Source organism: Lepisma saccharinum, chromosome 9 (assembly GCF_977018435.1).
Source record: "Lepisma saccharinum chromosome 9, izLepSacc3.1, whole genome shotgun sequence".
Classification (NCBI taxonomy): domain Eukaryota; kingdom Metazoa; phylum Arthropoda; class Insecta; order Zygentoma; family Lepismatidae; genus Lepisma; species Lepisma saccharinum.
The window spans coordinates 54,783,603-54,802,429 of NC_139237.1; the positions used below are offsets into that span (position 1 = coordinate 54,783,603).

At 38.6% G+C, this 18,827-nt stretch overlaps 1 protein-coding gene across 1 annotated transcript; it reads left to right on the forward strand.

The window, feature by feature from the left end:
- Nucleotides 1-4,066: 4,066 nt before the first annotated feature.
- LOC145992435 (glycine receptor subunit alpha-2-like) lies at nt 4,067-17,902 on the forward strand. The gene is made up of 6 exons (XM_083128820.1): nt 4,067-4,268; nt 7,935-8,002; nt 8,727-8,923; nt 11,395-11,477; nt 16,824-17,022; nt 17,806-17,902. Exons 1-6 carry the CDS (start codon nt 4,067-4,069, stop codon nt 17,900-17,902), a joined length of 846 nt encoding a protein of 281 aa, XP_082984946.1.
- Nucleotides 17,903-18,827: the final 925 nt, after the last annotated feature.

Here is an 18,827-nt window from a genome sequence, read left to right on the forward strand (position 1 = left end):
ATCCTGAGACATATGTTCCCAAGTAAAGTGTCTCTGTAGACGCTTAAGTGGTTTCAACCAATTACCATGAGATCCTGTTCGCATATTAGTGTGATAATATAATATTAAAGGATGTTTCAAATTATCTGGTACACATGTAAAGGTAAAAAAAAGGTAAAGGGTTCCCCTGTGCATAGCACCACGCCATGAAGGCGTATAGGGGGTGTGGGGGTAACGCCTCACACTTTCTTGATCCGGTCCTGAATGGGGGTGATGTGATCAGCATCACGCCCCTGACCGCCTTTACCCCCCAGGGTTTCCCCCAGGTACCCATGTTATTCGACGCTGGGTGGGCGCGGGGACGCATGTCCTATAAGGAAAATTCTTGGCTTTAGTTATTTTGTACAAGAAACCTCGATGCAATCTATAATCTGGTAAATTTATACCTTGCTCCATTTGTCGTATAATATTAGCCAATTCCTGATCGTACAACATTTCTTTCTTCAAGGTATTGGCATGAAATGGGTTTACCAACATGGCCAAATTAACATTACTAACATAATCTGAATCTAATTCTTCCGTCTGATATTCTCTAAATCTAATTATTGATAACAACTCGTTTGAACCAGTTTCCAAATTCATATACTTAGGAGTAATATTAACAAGTGAAAATTATATTGAAGAGGAAATAAAAAGTAGGATTAATTCAGGAAACGCATGTTACTTCTCTCTTCATAAACTTTTGTCTTCTCGTTTAATATCTAAGAAACTAAAAGTTAAAATATACAAAAGAGTAATTTTGCCTGTAGTATTATATAGGTGTGAAACTTGGTCCCTTACATTGAAAGTGGAACATAAATTGAGAGTATTTGAAAATAAGATCCTTAGGAAAATCTTTGGACCTAAAAGGGATGAGGAGACAGGTGACTGGAGAAGGTTACATAATTTAGAACTACATAATTTGTATTCATGTCCAGATATTATTAGAATAATTAAATCAAGAAGACTTAGGTGGGCAGACCATGTGGTACGAATGGGAGAGGAAAGAGGAGTTCACAGGATTCTTGTTGGGAAACCTGATGGTAAGAGACCAGTAGGAAGGCCAAGACGAAGATGGAGGGACAACGTTGAGATGGACCTAAGGGAAATCGGTAGGGATGGAATAGAGTATATAGAACTTGCTCAAGATAGGGACAGATGGAAGGCCTGTGTTGCTGCAGCCATGAACCTTCGGGTTAGAGAGTTAGTTAGTTATGACATTCCTAAACTCGAAGTTTAATTTCAGCCGCAAATTTTTTTTTTCGCTCTCTCCCTGTCCTGGTCAAGATCAATCCACTCTTGTCCATATTTATCGATTTCCATCAGACGCATCTTAATTGTCTTTGTATCTTCACCTCGGCATTCCTGCAGGCCTCTCTCATCAAGTTTTACAACAATGACTGCCCATAGTAATCTTCTTGATTTAATTATTGTGATAATATCAGAATATGAATACAGTTTATGTAGTTTCGATTTATGAATTCTTCTCCATTTCCCTAATTTTTCACCTCTTTTAGGCTAAAATATATTTCTAAGGATTCTATGTTCAAAATATCGTAAATTACATTCCTTTTTAGTGCAGGGCGCCCTGTTTTATATCTATGCAGAACTACAGGCAAAATTACTGTTTTGTATGTTTAAAACTTTATATTCTCTTATGCTAAACGAGAGGGTAAGAGTTTGTGGATAGAAACGTAATATACAATATCTGAATTAGGTATACTTCTTACTTTCTCTTTTATGTCGCCATGGAAGCTCATTAAGGGCTGTGTATGCAGGGACCATTGTAGAGGTTGTAAGCCCATAGTGTACGATAGCTCATTCGTGACGTATTGAAGACTCAATATACATGTGACTAAGGTAGGGTATGCCATTGGCTAAGCTACTGCGCTGGTTGAGCGAGGAGTTTGGCGTGGCAGATCCTTGCCGACTGGGGGAGACGAAGGACTAACTGGACACAGGCTGGACACAGGCTGAGTATACTGTATTTCCGTGTATCACCCTTTTTGGGCCTGCATGGCCTGGTGTAATTGGCATAACGTTAATATAGTTATTTCGACTTCTTAAAAGTGCTAGAGAAGGATTTTTTTTAAGGGTAGATTGCTCCAGGTCATGTTGGCTGTGGGGGTGTTGGGCGGGGCTGCAGATGACTCGGACTCGTATAGCCGTTGGTGGCCGCGGTGGCTCAGTCGGTAACGCTTCTGACTACCATGCTAAAGGTCCCGGGTTCGATCCCCGGCAGGTTCAAATCCGGAACTTTTCTAACTATGGAAGCGGCCCCGGCGCCCACCCAGCGTCGAACAACATGGGTACCTGGTGTAATTTGCCTAACGTTAATATAGTTATTTCGACTTCTTAAAAGTGCTAGAGAAGGATTTTTTTTTAAGGGTAGATTGCTCCAGGTCATGTTGGCTGTGGGGGTGTTGGGCGGGGCTGCAGTTGACTCGGACTCGTATAGCCGTTGGTGGCCGCGGTGGCTCAGTCGGTAACGCGTCTGACTACCATGCTAAAGGTCCCGGGTTCGATCCCCGGCAGGTTCAAATCCGGAACTTTTCTAACTATGGAAGCGGCCCCGGCGCCCACCCAGCGTCGAACAACATGGGTACCTGGTGTAATTTGCCTAACGTTAATATAGTTATTTCGACTTCTTAAAAGTGCTAGAGAAGGATTTTTTTTAAGGGTAGATTGCTCCAGGTCATGTTGGCTGTGGGGGTGTTGGGCGGGGCTGCAGTTGACTCGGACTCGTATAGCCGTTACGTACTGACTTTTGACAATCTAATTGGACGGACTGTTATAATTTAATTGGGAGATAATACATAGTTATTTTTGTTGAGTTAACTAAAATGTGGTTCTTAGGTGTTTTGATTGGTTATGAATGAACCATGTTATGCATATATACATTTGGAAAGTATATTTAATGATTTGATTAGTTAATAAATATTATGATTGAATGAATATTAAGCTTACAATAAATAGTTTAATTACCTACTGAAAGATAATTAACTTCCACTGTGCAGATAATATAATCCTCGTCTCACTTCTTTATTATTTATAAAGGGGAAATAAGAGACGTACAGGATTATAAGAGCAGAGCATGGTTACATGGTTGTTGTGTCTGTGGTGCTTGTGTACAATTGGCTATCAATATTTCTAGTTTGGTTAGACTGTAAAATTGTGCGGTAATATGGCTACATCTCGGAATTTTTATACAATAGATATTACGGGAACAGTGGATGGGAGGAATTTTGTTCCGCCTTTTCCCCCACTTTCATCAACTCGTAGAGAACATTCTGCTTCGCAGTTGTTAAATGAATTTGTTGGACCCTTTCAACACACTCCAGAAAATGCCCAAGGACGACAAAGGGAGGGGGAAGATGTAGAAACGTACGTAAAGGTACCTTGAAAACCCCGGTGGGTGAAAAGACGCCCAAGTAAGCCTTTGGAAAGTTCGTCGTCGTCTGATGAAGACGAAAGAGTATTATATAATAGGTCCGATTTGAGAAACATGGAAATGGCTAAAGAAAATTTGACTCAATTAATAGCTACTGTACCAATAGTTAGGGAAATTAATGCTGAAAGCCTGTATCGATATCTGTATGTATTGCAGGGTATTAAAGACAGAAAAATGTTTCCTTCTCACGAGATTATGCTCGCAGTTTTACCAAAATTAAATGCTGAAATGGGTAAATTATGGATGAAATATATAATTGAAAATATCCCTTGGAATGATGTAGTATAAATGATCTGAAATAAGTATGCAACTTCTATTGGGAGGCAGTATTTATGTAATAAGTATGTAATGGGTAATCAAAGAGACAATGAAACTCCCTTAGAGTATTTCGAAAGTAGAGTTCAAGCTGCTAAGATTTTGCAGTATGATATTGATGAAAGTACATTTGTAAGTTATCTTGTGGATAGACTTAAACCTCAGTATTCCGAAAAATTGTATCTAAAGGGGATACGTAATACTTTAAATGAATTGCAGAACGAGTTGAAAGTTTTAGAAAAACTTTCTTATTTGTCCAAAGATTTTTTGGGATTGCATAATATGGAAAGACAATTCAAGGCTAAAGGCCATGCATTCAAAGACTATACTCCCAAATATTGTCGTACATGTTCAGCAAGAGATCATTTTGAGCCATGGTGTCCGATGCAGATGAGAGGTGCTAAATTTGCTTTGCAAAGATCGCGTAGTGACATAGGACCCAGGCAAGGTGGTGGAACTTATGTGACTGCTGTGTTTGTTGACTGTAAAATCAATAATCTGAATTTACTGGCATGTTTAGATTCTGCGTCAACATATAGTTTAATTAGTGAAAGTCTATTAGAACGAATAAAGACTAGGGGAACTGTTCGAGAATGGGATCTTGATAGTTGGTGACAATAACCTTATGAATATTAAGAAAGGAGTTATGTTACATGTTATTCTTGGAAATTTATCGTGGACCACAACTTTTCATGTTTGCAAAAACATGCCTCTAGACTTAGTGCTTGGTGTGACATTTCAAAAACTGTGCCAGTAATCAAGAAGATTACTATGGGCAGTCATTGTTGTAAAACGTGATGAGAGAGGCCTGCAGGAATGCCGAGGTGAAGATACAAAGACAATTAAGATGCGTCTGATGGAAATCGATAAATATGGACAAGAGTGGATTGATCTTGACCAGGACAGCGAGAGAGCGAAAAAAAAATTTGCGGCTGAAATTAAACTTCGAGTTTAGGAATGTCATAACTAACTAACTCTCTAACCCGAAGGTTCATGGCTGCAGCAACACAGGCCTTCCATCTGTCCCTATCTTGAGCAAGTTCTATATACTCTATTCCATCCCTACCGATTTCCCTTAGGTCCATCTCAACGTTGTCCCTCCATCTTCGTCTTGGCCTTCCTACTGGTCTCTTACCATCAGGTTTCCCAACAAGAATCCTGTGAACTCCTCTTTCCTCTCCCATTCGTACCACATGGTCTGCCCACCTAAGTCTTCTTGATTTAATTATTCTAATAATATCTGGACATGAATACAAATTATGTAGTTCTAAATTATGTAACCTTCTCCACTCACCTGTCTCCTCATCCCTTTTAGGTCCAAAGATTTTCCTAAGGATCTTATTTTCAAATACTCTCAATTTATGTTCCACTTTCAATGTAAAGGACCAAGTTTCACACCTATATAATACTACAGGCAAAATTACTCTTTTGTATATTTTAACTTTTAGTTTCTTAGATATTAAACGAGAAGACAAAAGTTTATGAAGAGAGAAGTAACATGCGTTTCCTGAATTAATCCGACTTTTTATTTCCTCTTCAATATAATTTTCACTTGTTAATATTACTCCTAAGTATTTGAATTTGGAAACTGGTTCAAACGAGTTGTTATCAATAATTAGATTTTGATTATTACCTAACACTTGGTTTCGGCCTGTAACCATACATTTAGTTTTCTCTTTGTTAACTTCCAAACCTATCTCTTTAGCAGTTTTGAAAAATATTTTAGCATTTTTCTTAATTGTATTTATATCGTCCCCTAATAAATCTACATCATCTGCATATGCTAACAACTGAGTCATACCATTTAATTTTAGGAATGTCATAGAGTTAGTTATGGTTTTACTATAGATTCCAAATACATTCCACATATACATACGCTAGATGACTTGGTAAGGCCGAGGGTTGGGAGAATGTTGAAAATGTCAAGGGTGATGATACGAATGTTGCAAAATATCCGAAGCCGTGCGTGAATCTCGTTCACTAGTCCCGTTCTCGTCTTGAAATTTGACGAGAACGAAACCCTACTCTTCGAGACCTATCGAGTCCGAGAAGAAGACAAATCCATGTGAACTCAAGATCATGCCGAGATCTGCTGCCATCATCAGTAATATAGGCAGAAAGGAATAAGAAGAATTATCCCAAATCAAAACTATTTCCTGTGCAATGTATTCAGATACATTGTATGCAGTGTAAGCAATATATGTAGTAAGGTATGGCCCAATATGGCCTATTTTCTGTTTCCAAATACTTACAAGGTTAATTCAACATATGATGTTAGTATGTCAATTAGACTGTCAGAATGAAGTGACTGAATCTGTTGGCTGTATCTATAGTACATATGTACCCAATATGGCCTAAACGTAACTTTTGAAAAACATCTTCACTGCACCCATTATTTGGAACTGACTCCAATTTTAAGTAAATGTCCAAAAATATTCCATCTTTTGAATTTTGCAATTAGTTTTACCATTCTGACTTTGTTCAGCATTAGAAATAATCATCAACCTTAGGTAGGCCATATTTGGTTTAGGTACCTTATGTAATCACATAAACTTTGTTAGCGTATGAAAATCATTATGAAAACGATTAGATATCCGATTGGTACCTTTTAAGAGGCAGTATTGTAAAATTGGTTTAGATTAATTTTCCTGACCTCATACCACTCTCGAACGAGGTCAGGGTGCCCTTCTGGTAAGGAACTAAAAATACAACCTCATTTCCACTTAGTAGACTTTGTCACTAATCCTTACAGGTCAACGAGGCTCTGGCGTCTGGACCCATGGCTAAGATAATATTTTGTAGAGTTGTGTTGTCCTGCGTTTGTCCTGGGGGGGAGTGCTTCTTTATAGCCTCAGCTTTTAAATTAAGTAAGGATATTTTATTTCTTTATTTATTTATTTATTCCTTGTTTTGGATGGCGAAGTTAAGGCACAAGCCTTTTCTTCCACTTAACCATCTCTACATTACATTTTATAAATGGATTTTTATAGCTCACTGTATGTTAAATATATAAAAACTAAATATTTAAGATACCAAGAAATGAAATCTATAAAAAACTAAGAACATTGAGATACCAAAAAAAAGATAAAAACACAAGAAAAAATAAAAGAGAAAGACGCAAAAAACATAAAAAATAAAGTATAATTGTAGTTCTTATTAAATAATGAAGGCATGAATTAGTTTTATAAATTGGGTACAGTAAAACCTCGTTAATCCGGACTAATGCGGGGATAAGTTAACCGGTTTAACGAAAGTCCGGATTTACTGAAATAAACTATAAGAACATTAGAGGCCTAAATACACTATACAATACAGTACAAAGTCTGCGGAAAACAGAATTTCATCAGTGGGTGACTGCCTTTTCCATGGTAAGTTCCCTTATTGACTTCTAGCCACATTTAAAACCTTGCTTTCTGTTTTTGTTCTCTTTTGCCTTTTGCCTGTTGTCTGTCCGGATTAAGCGAAGTCCGGCTTATCGGATTCGGATTAACGAGGTTTTACTGTAAATAAATTTTTAACAGATACTTTTTCCTTGTTATGAGTCTTTCCTAAATTTTGTTTTAGTTAAGAGACTTATCCCCGTATTGCATGACGGGAAAAATAGCCTAGGTTCTGATGTACCCTTACTATAAAAAGATCGATCAATCACTCGAATGAGGCAGGGAGTCTTGGTAGCATCCCTAAACTTGGATACTAAATAAATAAATGAATAAATAAAAAAATAAAAAAATAAATGCCGTTTTCTTTGACAGTCCTGTTGGTGCCTCATCTAATGTAACTCAACAAAACGTGGCTTTCCAAGACGGATACTTCAACAGTAAAACTCCTACAGAAGATGGTAAGTGTATTACCTTCAAGTTGCTTTCATTCATATATCAAATCAGTTAAGATCTATGACCTAAATATCGACCTAAGAATTAAAACGAGAGTTTAAAATGGACGCTACAAAAACTTCAAACGGAATTTCAAGAAAATTAACCACAGCAACTGCGAATCTATGAACAGGAGCATTGTGATTTTTGAAGCACACTTATTTCATCAACGTAGCAACACATACTGAAAAAAAATATTTTTGTAAATACTTTTGTCTGAGATTTGTTCAAATCTCACATTTTGATATTACATTATAACTATTTATTTTATCTTGCAGGTAAACCCGTTGTTACATATCTTAGTGTAGTTATCTATCAGATAGCTGAAATTAGCGAAATACACAGGGTAAGTATTCGAAAACAAATAGAACAATGAATAGGCTCCAACATATTCAAAATAATTTTATGGGTGACGTAAGTTAATGATGTAACTGAGTCATGAAATTGCCGGCTGAATATTATTTTGTCGTTTGTCGATCTGCACGAATTTCACAGGAGAGCTGATTAAAATTTGATTTATGTGGATTTCGAATACTTAAAGATTTGCATAAACATTTTAGTATTGTTGATAATTAAAGCCGCCTCACAACCAGATTCATCGCTACGGAACGTGAGGCATTGACATGTATGGAACACGATAACGTCATCAACTGATAGCCGACAATTATTGGATATACGACAAAACAGCATTCAGCGCTAGGCATGCAATGATGACTTATTAGGGGATTATACAATTACAAAAATACTAAATTGCAGTGGCGGCAATTGGTTTCAAAATTGGGGGGTAAGGTGAAAAACTGCGGGGGGTGGGGAGAGGACAGTTTACTTTACCTTTGTAGATAAGGTTTGCGGGGGCAAAAGTGGCAAAAAGTGGCGGGAAACTGGTCCCTGAATCCCCGCCACTACTAAATTGCTCTTAAGTGCAGAAAAGGAGATAAGTTTGGATATTAACAAAGATAAAACAAAATATGTGGAACAAAACAACTCTTCGGTAAATTATTAATTTTATCAAATTAAATAAAATTTTAATTACTGTTTTTATGCCCAATGCGTTTGTTTTGCACTTTCAGTATCTTAGGTTGAACTTCTACTTTAACATGCGGTGGAAGGATGTGTATGTGAGTACAAAAGGAAGCGTTACTGCGTTAAGCGAAGAACAAATGAAGATAATATGGAAGCCCACCATTCAGGTGTCTAACATGGAGTCTATGACCCCGAGGCCAGGATCCAAAGCAGTGATATTTGTATTGAAAGATCATATAGTGAGGTATTTCTATGGGTGAGCAGCTTTACTACTCCACTTCTACAGCTACTAATCTGAATGTGTGCATACTTTTACAGTTGAATTTTGTAATCCCGTTTGGTCTAAAAGCCAAAGGTTTCCAAATTCTCCGAGCCTTTGAGCTACTTCCAACATTTGAAAATACATGACGAAATACCAAGTGTGGATTGAATTTTTCACGATTCTTTGTTGGTTTATAAAAAAAACAACTTTAAGATATGTAATAATTGTTAAAACGCCGGGGGTTGAGGTTTGTGTGTTGTTTCGCACGACTTTGATTTCGTGTTTGTTCGCACGGTTTCTTATCTCATCGCAATCAGGGTGTTGTTTCGCACGGCTGCACCAGGCGAAGAGAAAGCCTAGAGGAATTAAAGATTAATCGAATGAAAATCAAAATAAATAAGGAATGAAAATAACCACAAACGAAAACAAAATAAAGACAATAATACGCCCTTGGATGCAAAGCATTAACAAATACTGTTATTCAATTTGGAAAGGAAAATGACTACCAAACAAACAACATGTGTTCATTCCATTAATCTTTAATTCCTCTATGCTTTCTCATTCTCCTTCATTCCTAATTTATTTTGATTTTCATTCGATTAATCTTTAATTCCTCTATGCTTTCTGTTCGCCTGGTGCAGCCGTGCGAAACAACACCCTGATTGCGATGTGATAAGAAACCGTGCGAACAAACACGAAAATGACTATCGTGCGAAATAACACCGACATCACTCATCGTTATCGTCGCCATTTGCCAAAAGTGTCATAAAAGCGACGCTAAATAACAGAAGTCCAATCAAATCAAATCACATCAAATTATTATTTTTAATTTCTATGCAACATACAGAGGCTGTCATTTCTTAATGAGATTTCGAAACATGTATATACTTTTTTTTTCGCAAACACAGAAAAATATAAAAACTTGCCCCTAATCTCTATCATCTTGCTTCTTACCATGTTAATAAGGATGACACTAATTTTCATCTACAATATTTGTTAGGTTTGGTGAATATGTTGTCACAGATATTGAAACGAGTTGTCCAGATGTCCATCTGTCGGCAAAAGCAAATATTTCTGCCACTCAAACATTGCCGCTCTTACCTTTACAGTCTAGCCAAACCCCTCACGAGCTACAGGAAATGACACGCGAGCTACTGGTAGCTTGCGGTCGACGGTTTGGCGATCCCTGGTCTAAACTGTTGTTTAGAAGCACATGCAAACTGTTCCAGGAGAAACTGTAGGACATTGTAGCTGTACAAACACGTTGAAACCTTGTAATCAGAAGGCTTGTTGCTTGCACTTGCAAGCTCCCGAGTCGTTAATTGATGGCAACGTTGAAGTTGGTAATACGCACATGTTGGAAATAACTTCCTGGAATATATCGTCTGCAAATAGGGATAAAAAGTAACTGTTTCTAGTCAAAAGTACAGAACACTGGCGAGGCGACAATTTTTTAAAAATATCACGTTAGAATACCATCACAGTTTCCCACAGTTACAAATGGACAAGAAATGGCATTTTAGCTATATTAGGAACGATTGTTTTTTGATTCATTGGGCTTTGTTTTAAGTCCTCTTTTATGGACAGATAGGTAAATTGGGACTGAACCTACAAAGTGGGATGCAAACTGCTATGGTCCTCCACCAGTACAACGATTGGTTTTTTGGTTGTCAGGCCGTATGCAAGCACAGGAAATAAATGCTCAAAACAGTCTTGCCTGTTCCGTTTGCCACGAGAGCTGGCATGCATGAGACAACGGTTACTTTTTTGCTGACCGCTTGTCGGAGCAGCTAACAAATCCTCGAAACAAGCTTTCTACGTATAATATTATTAGAATCAATATATTGAGTCAGGCTACCAATGAACTATGCGAGCACTAATATCAGTGCACAAATAGAGCCCACAAACTACTTCCACGAAAACGAACGGATACATTGTCCTCATCCTAAATTTTTAGAAAGGAAACAGTACCCTACTAATAAATTCTACCCCTTATAGTCCATCATGCGCAAGGTGGCTGCCGTTGAAAGAATTCCATTTTAATAAATATTAGTGAATATTATTCTTCTAACCAAAAATCATTCCACCGTATTTCTATTATATCTGCTCTCGAAAAGCTTTTTGCAAACGGTGGAAAATGATTGAAAGCGATTTCGGTTATTTTAGGCTGCTTTACTGCATCTTGGGTTATTCTCTACGATGAAGATAAACTGGTTAAATGGCTGACGGGATAAACACACTGATATATCCATAAACGTATGCCGTAACCAGGGTTAGAACCTAACCTGATTATAGATTATAGCCTACTTAGTTAGGGCTATATATGAAGGTTTGATGTTCTTTTTTTTGTAAATTGCAGAAAGAAGTATTAGACTCTAGAGGATAGCTGTTGCTTAAGGTTAATAAATCTGTCTTTGAATATTAAAGATTTCGTTCCTCTGTTGTATTTCCAGGTTCATTCTTGTAGTACCTTGTCCATTCGATTTTTCTTCCTATCCTTTCGACATCCAAGTTTGTGACGTCAACTTAACAATGAGTAAGTATCTAACAAAGGAACTGTATGTAACTTTTTGTTTCTAGTTATGAAATTGGCCCACGATACTAAAAGGTTTGACAAAGCATTGATATGTAGGGTGTTCCGTATAGGACGCCGAATTAGAAAATTAAATAAAAATAAGGAAAATATCATGAAAATAGTTATATTTCACATATATGTAAGCAGTAACATCTCCCATTTACGTACGAAAGACAATGTCAGGCATATGTCCACCCCTACTGAGTCTCCATGCATTTATACGCTCCACAAAATTATTGATAACCCTCTCACAGATGTCTGTCTTGATGTCTCCAGTCACCCGTCTGATTTCCTCCTTCAGCTCCAAAAGGGTTCGTGGTTTGTTGGCATACACCTGTAATTTCACAAACCCCCATATGAAGAAATCACCGGGTGTAAGATCACATGACCTTGCCGGCCACTTTGGTAAAATGTCTTCACAATGACAACACGTTGCTCAATCGTAAACTGTTCGATATCGTAACCACAACAAACGAGTCAAAAGAATTGAGGCTACATTAATCGGCATGACAACAGATACCAACATTGGTAAGAACAGGTCTGCCTACCTCGAAACAAAACAATATCACTCGATTCAAATTCGGCGTCCTATACGGAACACCCTTTAGGTTATTGATTGATTGATTGATTTGGTGTTTTAAGTCCACTTTATGCACAGGCAGGCTAATCGGGACTGGACCTACAGTTTAAAGTGGGATCCAAACCACTATGAGCCTCCACCGGGTATCGAACCCGGGCCTTTAGCTTATTAACTTTAATGACATATAATTTTATGATGTTATAAAAATTTGTGTTTATGAATGTCTGAGAGTTCGTTAGTTACTTGGTTACTGTCTTATGTACTTAATCTGTGAGCCGACCGTATTTCATCCATGCCAAAATTTCTAGTGGCCTCTCTGTCGTAGTTCAATTTGATGCTTAGATATGCTAATCCGGATTTTGCATTTTCAGTGGGATCGAAATAATGGAATTCGTTCCCACCGGAAATTGAACCTAACACCACTTTGATTACAAAACGACAGTCTTCACTACTTCCGTGCAGGGTGATTCACATACAGGGTGGCTCAATAAGTCACTTAACACCCCCAGTACAAGGCCACTGCAGCGCGCAACATGGAAATGGTGATGACCAATCGTTATCAGGCCAAGGGGAAATCACATTGACGCCACCCACACGGTCGGCGGCCATCTTGAATTCAACTTCAGAATTTTAAATGGGAAGGGGGTCGTGCGAAATATTAAAATGGGCTAGAATTTCACGAGAAATGCAATGGTGAAGGTTTTTTCGACGTATCTTTAACCAGTAAAAAGTTATGACTGAATTCTTGTATCAATTTGCTCCTTTTCGAGGTGTTAGAAAAATGCCTTAAAATTTGTTTAGCGCTTCGGTAATGCATCGAGATCAAAGTGACGTCTATGGAGAGACGTTCGCATGCCATTGCACATTATTTTAATCGGATACATCCATGAAGAGCTGTGCATTATGAATGGTTGTCGCGAACAATTTACAGTGTGACGCTTCCATTGAATTAAAAGTCCTTCACAGTGACAAGGCTAATGTTTATGTTCATAAGGAAGTTTATAAACAGAATATGTGACCCTTGTCATCTGATAACTAACTTTGGACAAAAACTGGTTCATAACGTTCCCATAAGTGTTCTGGTGTTCTTCCCTATTGAAAAAACTCTGTAAAAAGTACCTTCTTCCATAACCAAGGATGAAAAAACTGTTTATTTAACAAATCCAAGTAACCCTAAGCATTTAAGGTTCCGTTGATGGAAAATTGACTAACCAATCGTGTTCCACACAGCACGCCACACCATTAACTTACCAACACTAACCATTCAGCTTTGATCTGTCGAAAATGGGTTATCAGATAAAAATCATCGAATATTCTGTTTTTGAACTTCCTTATGAACATAAACTTTAGCCTTGTCACTGTGAAGGACTTTTAATTCAATGGAAGCGTCACACTGTAAATTGTTCGCGACAACCATTCATAATGCACAGCTCTTCATGGATATATCTGATTAAAATAATGCGCAATGGCATGCGAACGTCTCTCCATAGACGTCACTTTGATCTCGATGCATTACCGAAGCGCTAAACAAACTTTAAGGCATTTTTCTAACACCTCGAAAAGGAGCAAATTGGTACAAGAATTCAGTCATAACTTTTTACTGGTTAAAGATACGTCGAAAAAACGTTCACCATTGCATTTCTCGTGAAATTCTAGCCCATTTTCATATGTCGCACGATCCCCTTCCCACTTAAAATTCTGAAGTTGAATTCAAGATGGCGGACATCAAGATGGCGGACATCAAGATGGCCGCCGACCGTGTGGGTGCCGTCAATGTGGTTCCCCCTTGGCCAGATAACGATTGGTCATCGCCAATTTCAAATTCCATGCCGCAGTGGCCTTGTACTGAGGGTGTTAAGTGACTTATTGAGCCACCCTGTACAATTATACAATAAAAAATGCATGTGTTACAATTAAATCAGTTGTTTTACTTATGTCGACTTTGACATTTACAGACATTTCTGTGTAGTTATTTTTAAGTCATAATTATTGTTCTTAACATATAACCATTTATTTCACAATCTACATGATTATAGGCCTAAATTATATATCAATTTCCTATTATTATGCTTAGAGAGAAGTATGCAAATGTGGAATAACGTAAATGTGGACAATCTTACCATTATGAAAAAGTGCTTGTATAGCATACATACATTTGCAAGGGCATTTATTCGTTCTCAATAAATAGAATGAAGACGCGAAAACATATTTTTGAAAAGTACAAAATGCTCAACTCAGAAAACGATAAGGAATACCAGAAACAAGCAAAAGAAAACCACATAACGTAGAGCGGAATAAAGTTTTTCTATTGTCAGTGTGATCAAATAACACCAAGTGTTCTTTTTTTAATAAACATACGGTATTTTAGCCAATTGGAGCTACCCTGCCGTCGCGCTATATAACCTATTAATTCTTAGCTTCACAAGACCGTCATATTTGGAAACTTGGGACCTGCTACATCATCTAAAAGATGTTGATGAGAAACCCTTCACTTTGGTGAAAATGATGTTTGAATAGAACAGTGCATCAAGCTCCAATGTAAAGCTTAGCGCAACCAAATGACGAACGGAATTCTCTAAGAACACAACTAGGCTGGTCTCGCCACCGTAGAAGTTTGGCAGTATTCAACGTATTTCACTCCAACTGTGATATGGCACATGTTACCCGACGTCATAGCAGATTCACTGGTATTCCATATTCGCATACTTTCTATGTTTAGTATGTGTAACTATACCTAATAATCCACTACTATATTTTAGGTACCTATACCAGAGACCTGGCAAGACTGAAATGGGCTCATGATAAACCAATTCGGTTTGACAGCTAGGCAGGTGACACTTTTCAGTCCTTGCCAAGGTTCAGCATCTCGGTGTGTGCCATGAGGAATTAAAGTTATTATCCCGGACTGACTATTAATTTTTAAATTATTGTCAATTGTTATTCATGAAACAATTTACACTTATGATCTCAATGAACAACTCTTTTCTTACAGGACTCAATTTTTCTTCAGTCAGAATGCTATGCTTCCTCTTTTGCAGGAAATCTGATTGTTTTAACGTATACATAATACTCTTCGACGTGCCTAGCTCGAATAGAAATAGCGGAACGTAAATGGGACAGGAAGAAGAAACATGCGCGATACTATGGTGTAGGTTTCGCAGAGTAAATGTGTTCGGTTGTTCATTGTTGCTTGCTTTTTTGTCTATGTGAATGGATTTACATATAAATACATACTTATTTTCATACTCTACTAAACTTATTGTTATTTTGTATTATTATTGCGAATCACGTGGCACGTTAGCACTGAAAATGCTATTTATATTTTCTATTCTTTTACATATATCAGTTACGCACATATTCTACATATTTTAGTTATTGTTACATATAATTTCCATATTTTCAAATATTTTTCCGACATGTACTATTCTATATTCATGCTAGTACTGCATTTTACCTTATTGTGTTAAATACCAAAGCTTTTCCGTTCGTCTGTATTCTGTTCGTTTTCTTTTCTCTTTTATTTTAACTCTTGACAATAGATTATGCTTTATTAGATTTGATTTATTTTACTTTGCTTTTTGTGCCACTTTTGGCTAATTTGCGAAGATGGGGATGAGTGATGATATGATGAAATTGATGAATGGACACTCACAAACATCCATGCCCAGGCCGGGATTTGACCCCAGGACCCCAGGACCCCAGGCGTCGTAGTGCGATGTTCTAACCACTGCTCCACAGGGATCGACAATGGACTATGCATCTGTTATTCTAACATTAGTAAACAATACAGAATGTCATCTCAAGCTTTCGCGGTGTCATGTAAGCTTAGTTTTATAATATATTGTCTAGGTAACATAAAATAAAGCTCATTTTCAGGCCCGTACCCAGGATCTTTTTGAGGAGGGGAGGGGAGCAGATCCATAGGCGAATGTAGAATTTTTTTGTGGAAGGGCACAGCATGTGCTGTAAACACACACACACACACACACACACACATACACCGATATCTATGAGGCAGGGTGTTTAGAGAAATTACTGGAGACATAGTGTAATTTAAGGTACATTGATGCTATGTAATATTTTGTTGACTTCTGCATATTTATAGATAATATTCATGTACTCCATAATGTTTTGCTCATTTCGATGCTACGAATCCTTCAACAAAATACTGCAGGGGGAAAGAGCCCTTTTTTCCACCGAACCACCTACTGCTTCTTCTGGCATAATTACAATGCCACTACACTGTCAATCAAGAATCAGATGACGAGAGGTTTCCCACTGCACGAACGCAACCGACGAAGCCTCCTGCCTAGTTCTCTTTCTCCTATCCGCCCCTCTTATCGCTGCATATGAGAAAGAGCACTCTTCGACCAGGTCTGATGTAAGTCCATTTTCTGCTTAGATAGATTACTGGGGACTGGATCTACAGTTTAAAATGGGATGCAAATCTCTGTGTAACGTGCTACCGATTAATATTTTCTCACTCTGAAAGGGTAGTAAAATATATTGTAGATGGTAACTGTCATAAAATCATTTAGTTAACGTAGCGCGCTACAAAGGTACGATAGGGTCATAGGGTTGAATCCACGTGAAGGATTCTTTCATATATTTTATTAACTTGTCATCCATCTCATTGTCGTGGTAAACTAGATAGATAGAAAAAGGGGCTAAAGCAACAAGAAATACACACACCTGTAAAAAGTAACACAAACTTTTACATTTCACAGGAAACTTTTCACGGCTCATCGCGAGGTTCATCATGGAGCGAGATCTGAAGAAGTTCATCCTGTCCGACTTCTTCCCCAGCACAGTGTTCGTGGTGGTGTCGTGGTGCAGCTTCCTGGTGACGCCCTCTGTGGTGCCTGGTCGAGTGGCTCTCATTGTCACAACACTTCTGACTCTTGTCACCATGTACGAATCTAACATGTAGGTTGATGTTTGGATATTCACTTTATGCTTAATTCCTTTATTTGCTTTATTTTACTTCGCTCTTTGTCCCACTTTTGGCTAATTTGCGAAGATGGGGATGAGGGTTGGTATGATGAAATTGATGAATGGACACTCAAAAACATCCATGCCCAGACCGGGGGGATTCGAACCTAGGACCACTGTCATCGTAGCGCGATGTGCTAACCACTCCGCCACGGGGGTCGGCTAATGTTAGGATGAGTAATGATACTTTGAAACTGATGAAGGGAGGACACTCACAAAGAACACCCATGCCCATGCAGGGATTCGAACCCGGGACCCCTGCAGTTGTAGAGGCAGTTTAGTATTACCCTACTGGCGTTTAGAACGCGGCCAAAGTAATGCTGGTTAGTAGCTACGAGAGGAGCCGCGTGACCATAGGTTCCTGCACTTTGAAACGCAGATCCCATGCAACTCTGGACTCCCACCTCGGTGGGAGACCGGTGAGGCGTGGGGCCGACATGGTGGACACTTCGAATTCGCCCACGCCCCACGCGACAGGTGACATCTAGACATATTTGGGAACCTAGGTGGGGATTCACGGGGTAACCAAACACTCGGAAGTTGGGACCCTGAACCACTCGTACGACGGAGGTTGGCTCCCTACTGTTTGCTTTTTCTTTGCTAATCCTAAACCACCAGTTTGCTGCCTTTAAAAGTATTGTAGTATTTTTTTAGTACTGATTTTGCTCTCAATTTCTACACCCTATAAGTAATGACAGCATACTTTTCTCCTTAAAGATCTGGGCTGTATCCTGTTCGTGTTCGGGACCCTTGCAGAATACGCCCTTGTCCTCTTCATGGTCAGGGAGAACTCCAACAAACCTGCAGAGGTTAAGACTATCAAGATTTTCAGCTCGCCCTTCGTTCCCTTGAACATAAGGAAAGAGGTAAGGGAAGACTTCAGGGAAGAAGGCGCTCCCCCCTCCTAAAATCCTAAAACAGAAAAGGGTTATGTGTATATAAATATACAAAATATTGTTTATTCCAATCTTGAACCGTTACTGATCGTCTGCCACAAAGGGTGTAGGAAGTAATTTCTATATCCTGAGTCTATGGTAACAGAAGGAATGTTGGGGATGATATGGAAAGAGTTTGTTTGACGTGTGGACAATTGTGCCATATTACAGGCATTATTGTCTTTAGATAGAGGAATCAAACATACAGTGTAATTCAAAATGTAGTGTGGCCTCCACGATGGCGCAGTGGTAGCGTCGTCGCCTTGTAATCAAGGGGTCCCGGGTTCGATACCCGGTGGAGGCACAAGTGGTTCGGATCCCACTTTAAACTGTAGGTCCAGTCCCGATTAGCCTTACTGTGCATAAAGTGGACTTAAAACAACAAATCAACCAAATCAAAATGTAGTGAACAAATTGAAGGAATGCATTGAGAGGTCTAAATATAACTGTTTTACATAGGGCTATAGTGCGCGTCAAATCTCCTGCATATGGCGATAGCCAATAGCAGTGCACTGCAGCGGTGCCATGTCGAAATCTCACATGCCCGACCCTGTGGCCGAGTGGTTAGCACATCGCGCTGCGACGCCAAGGGTCCCGGGTTCGAATCCCGGTCGGGCTTGGTTGTTTGTGAATGTCCATTCATCAATTTCATCATTTCATCACTCATCCCCATCTTCGCAAATTAGCCAAGAGGCACAAAACGCGAAGTAAAATAAACTAAATCAAATCAAAATCAAATCAAATCGAAATCTCACACGGAAAAGAGACAGCGTGGTTGAGCGAAACGCCTTGTCACGGAGAGCA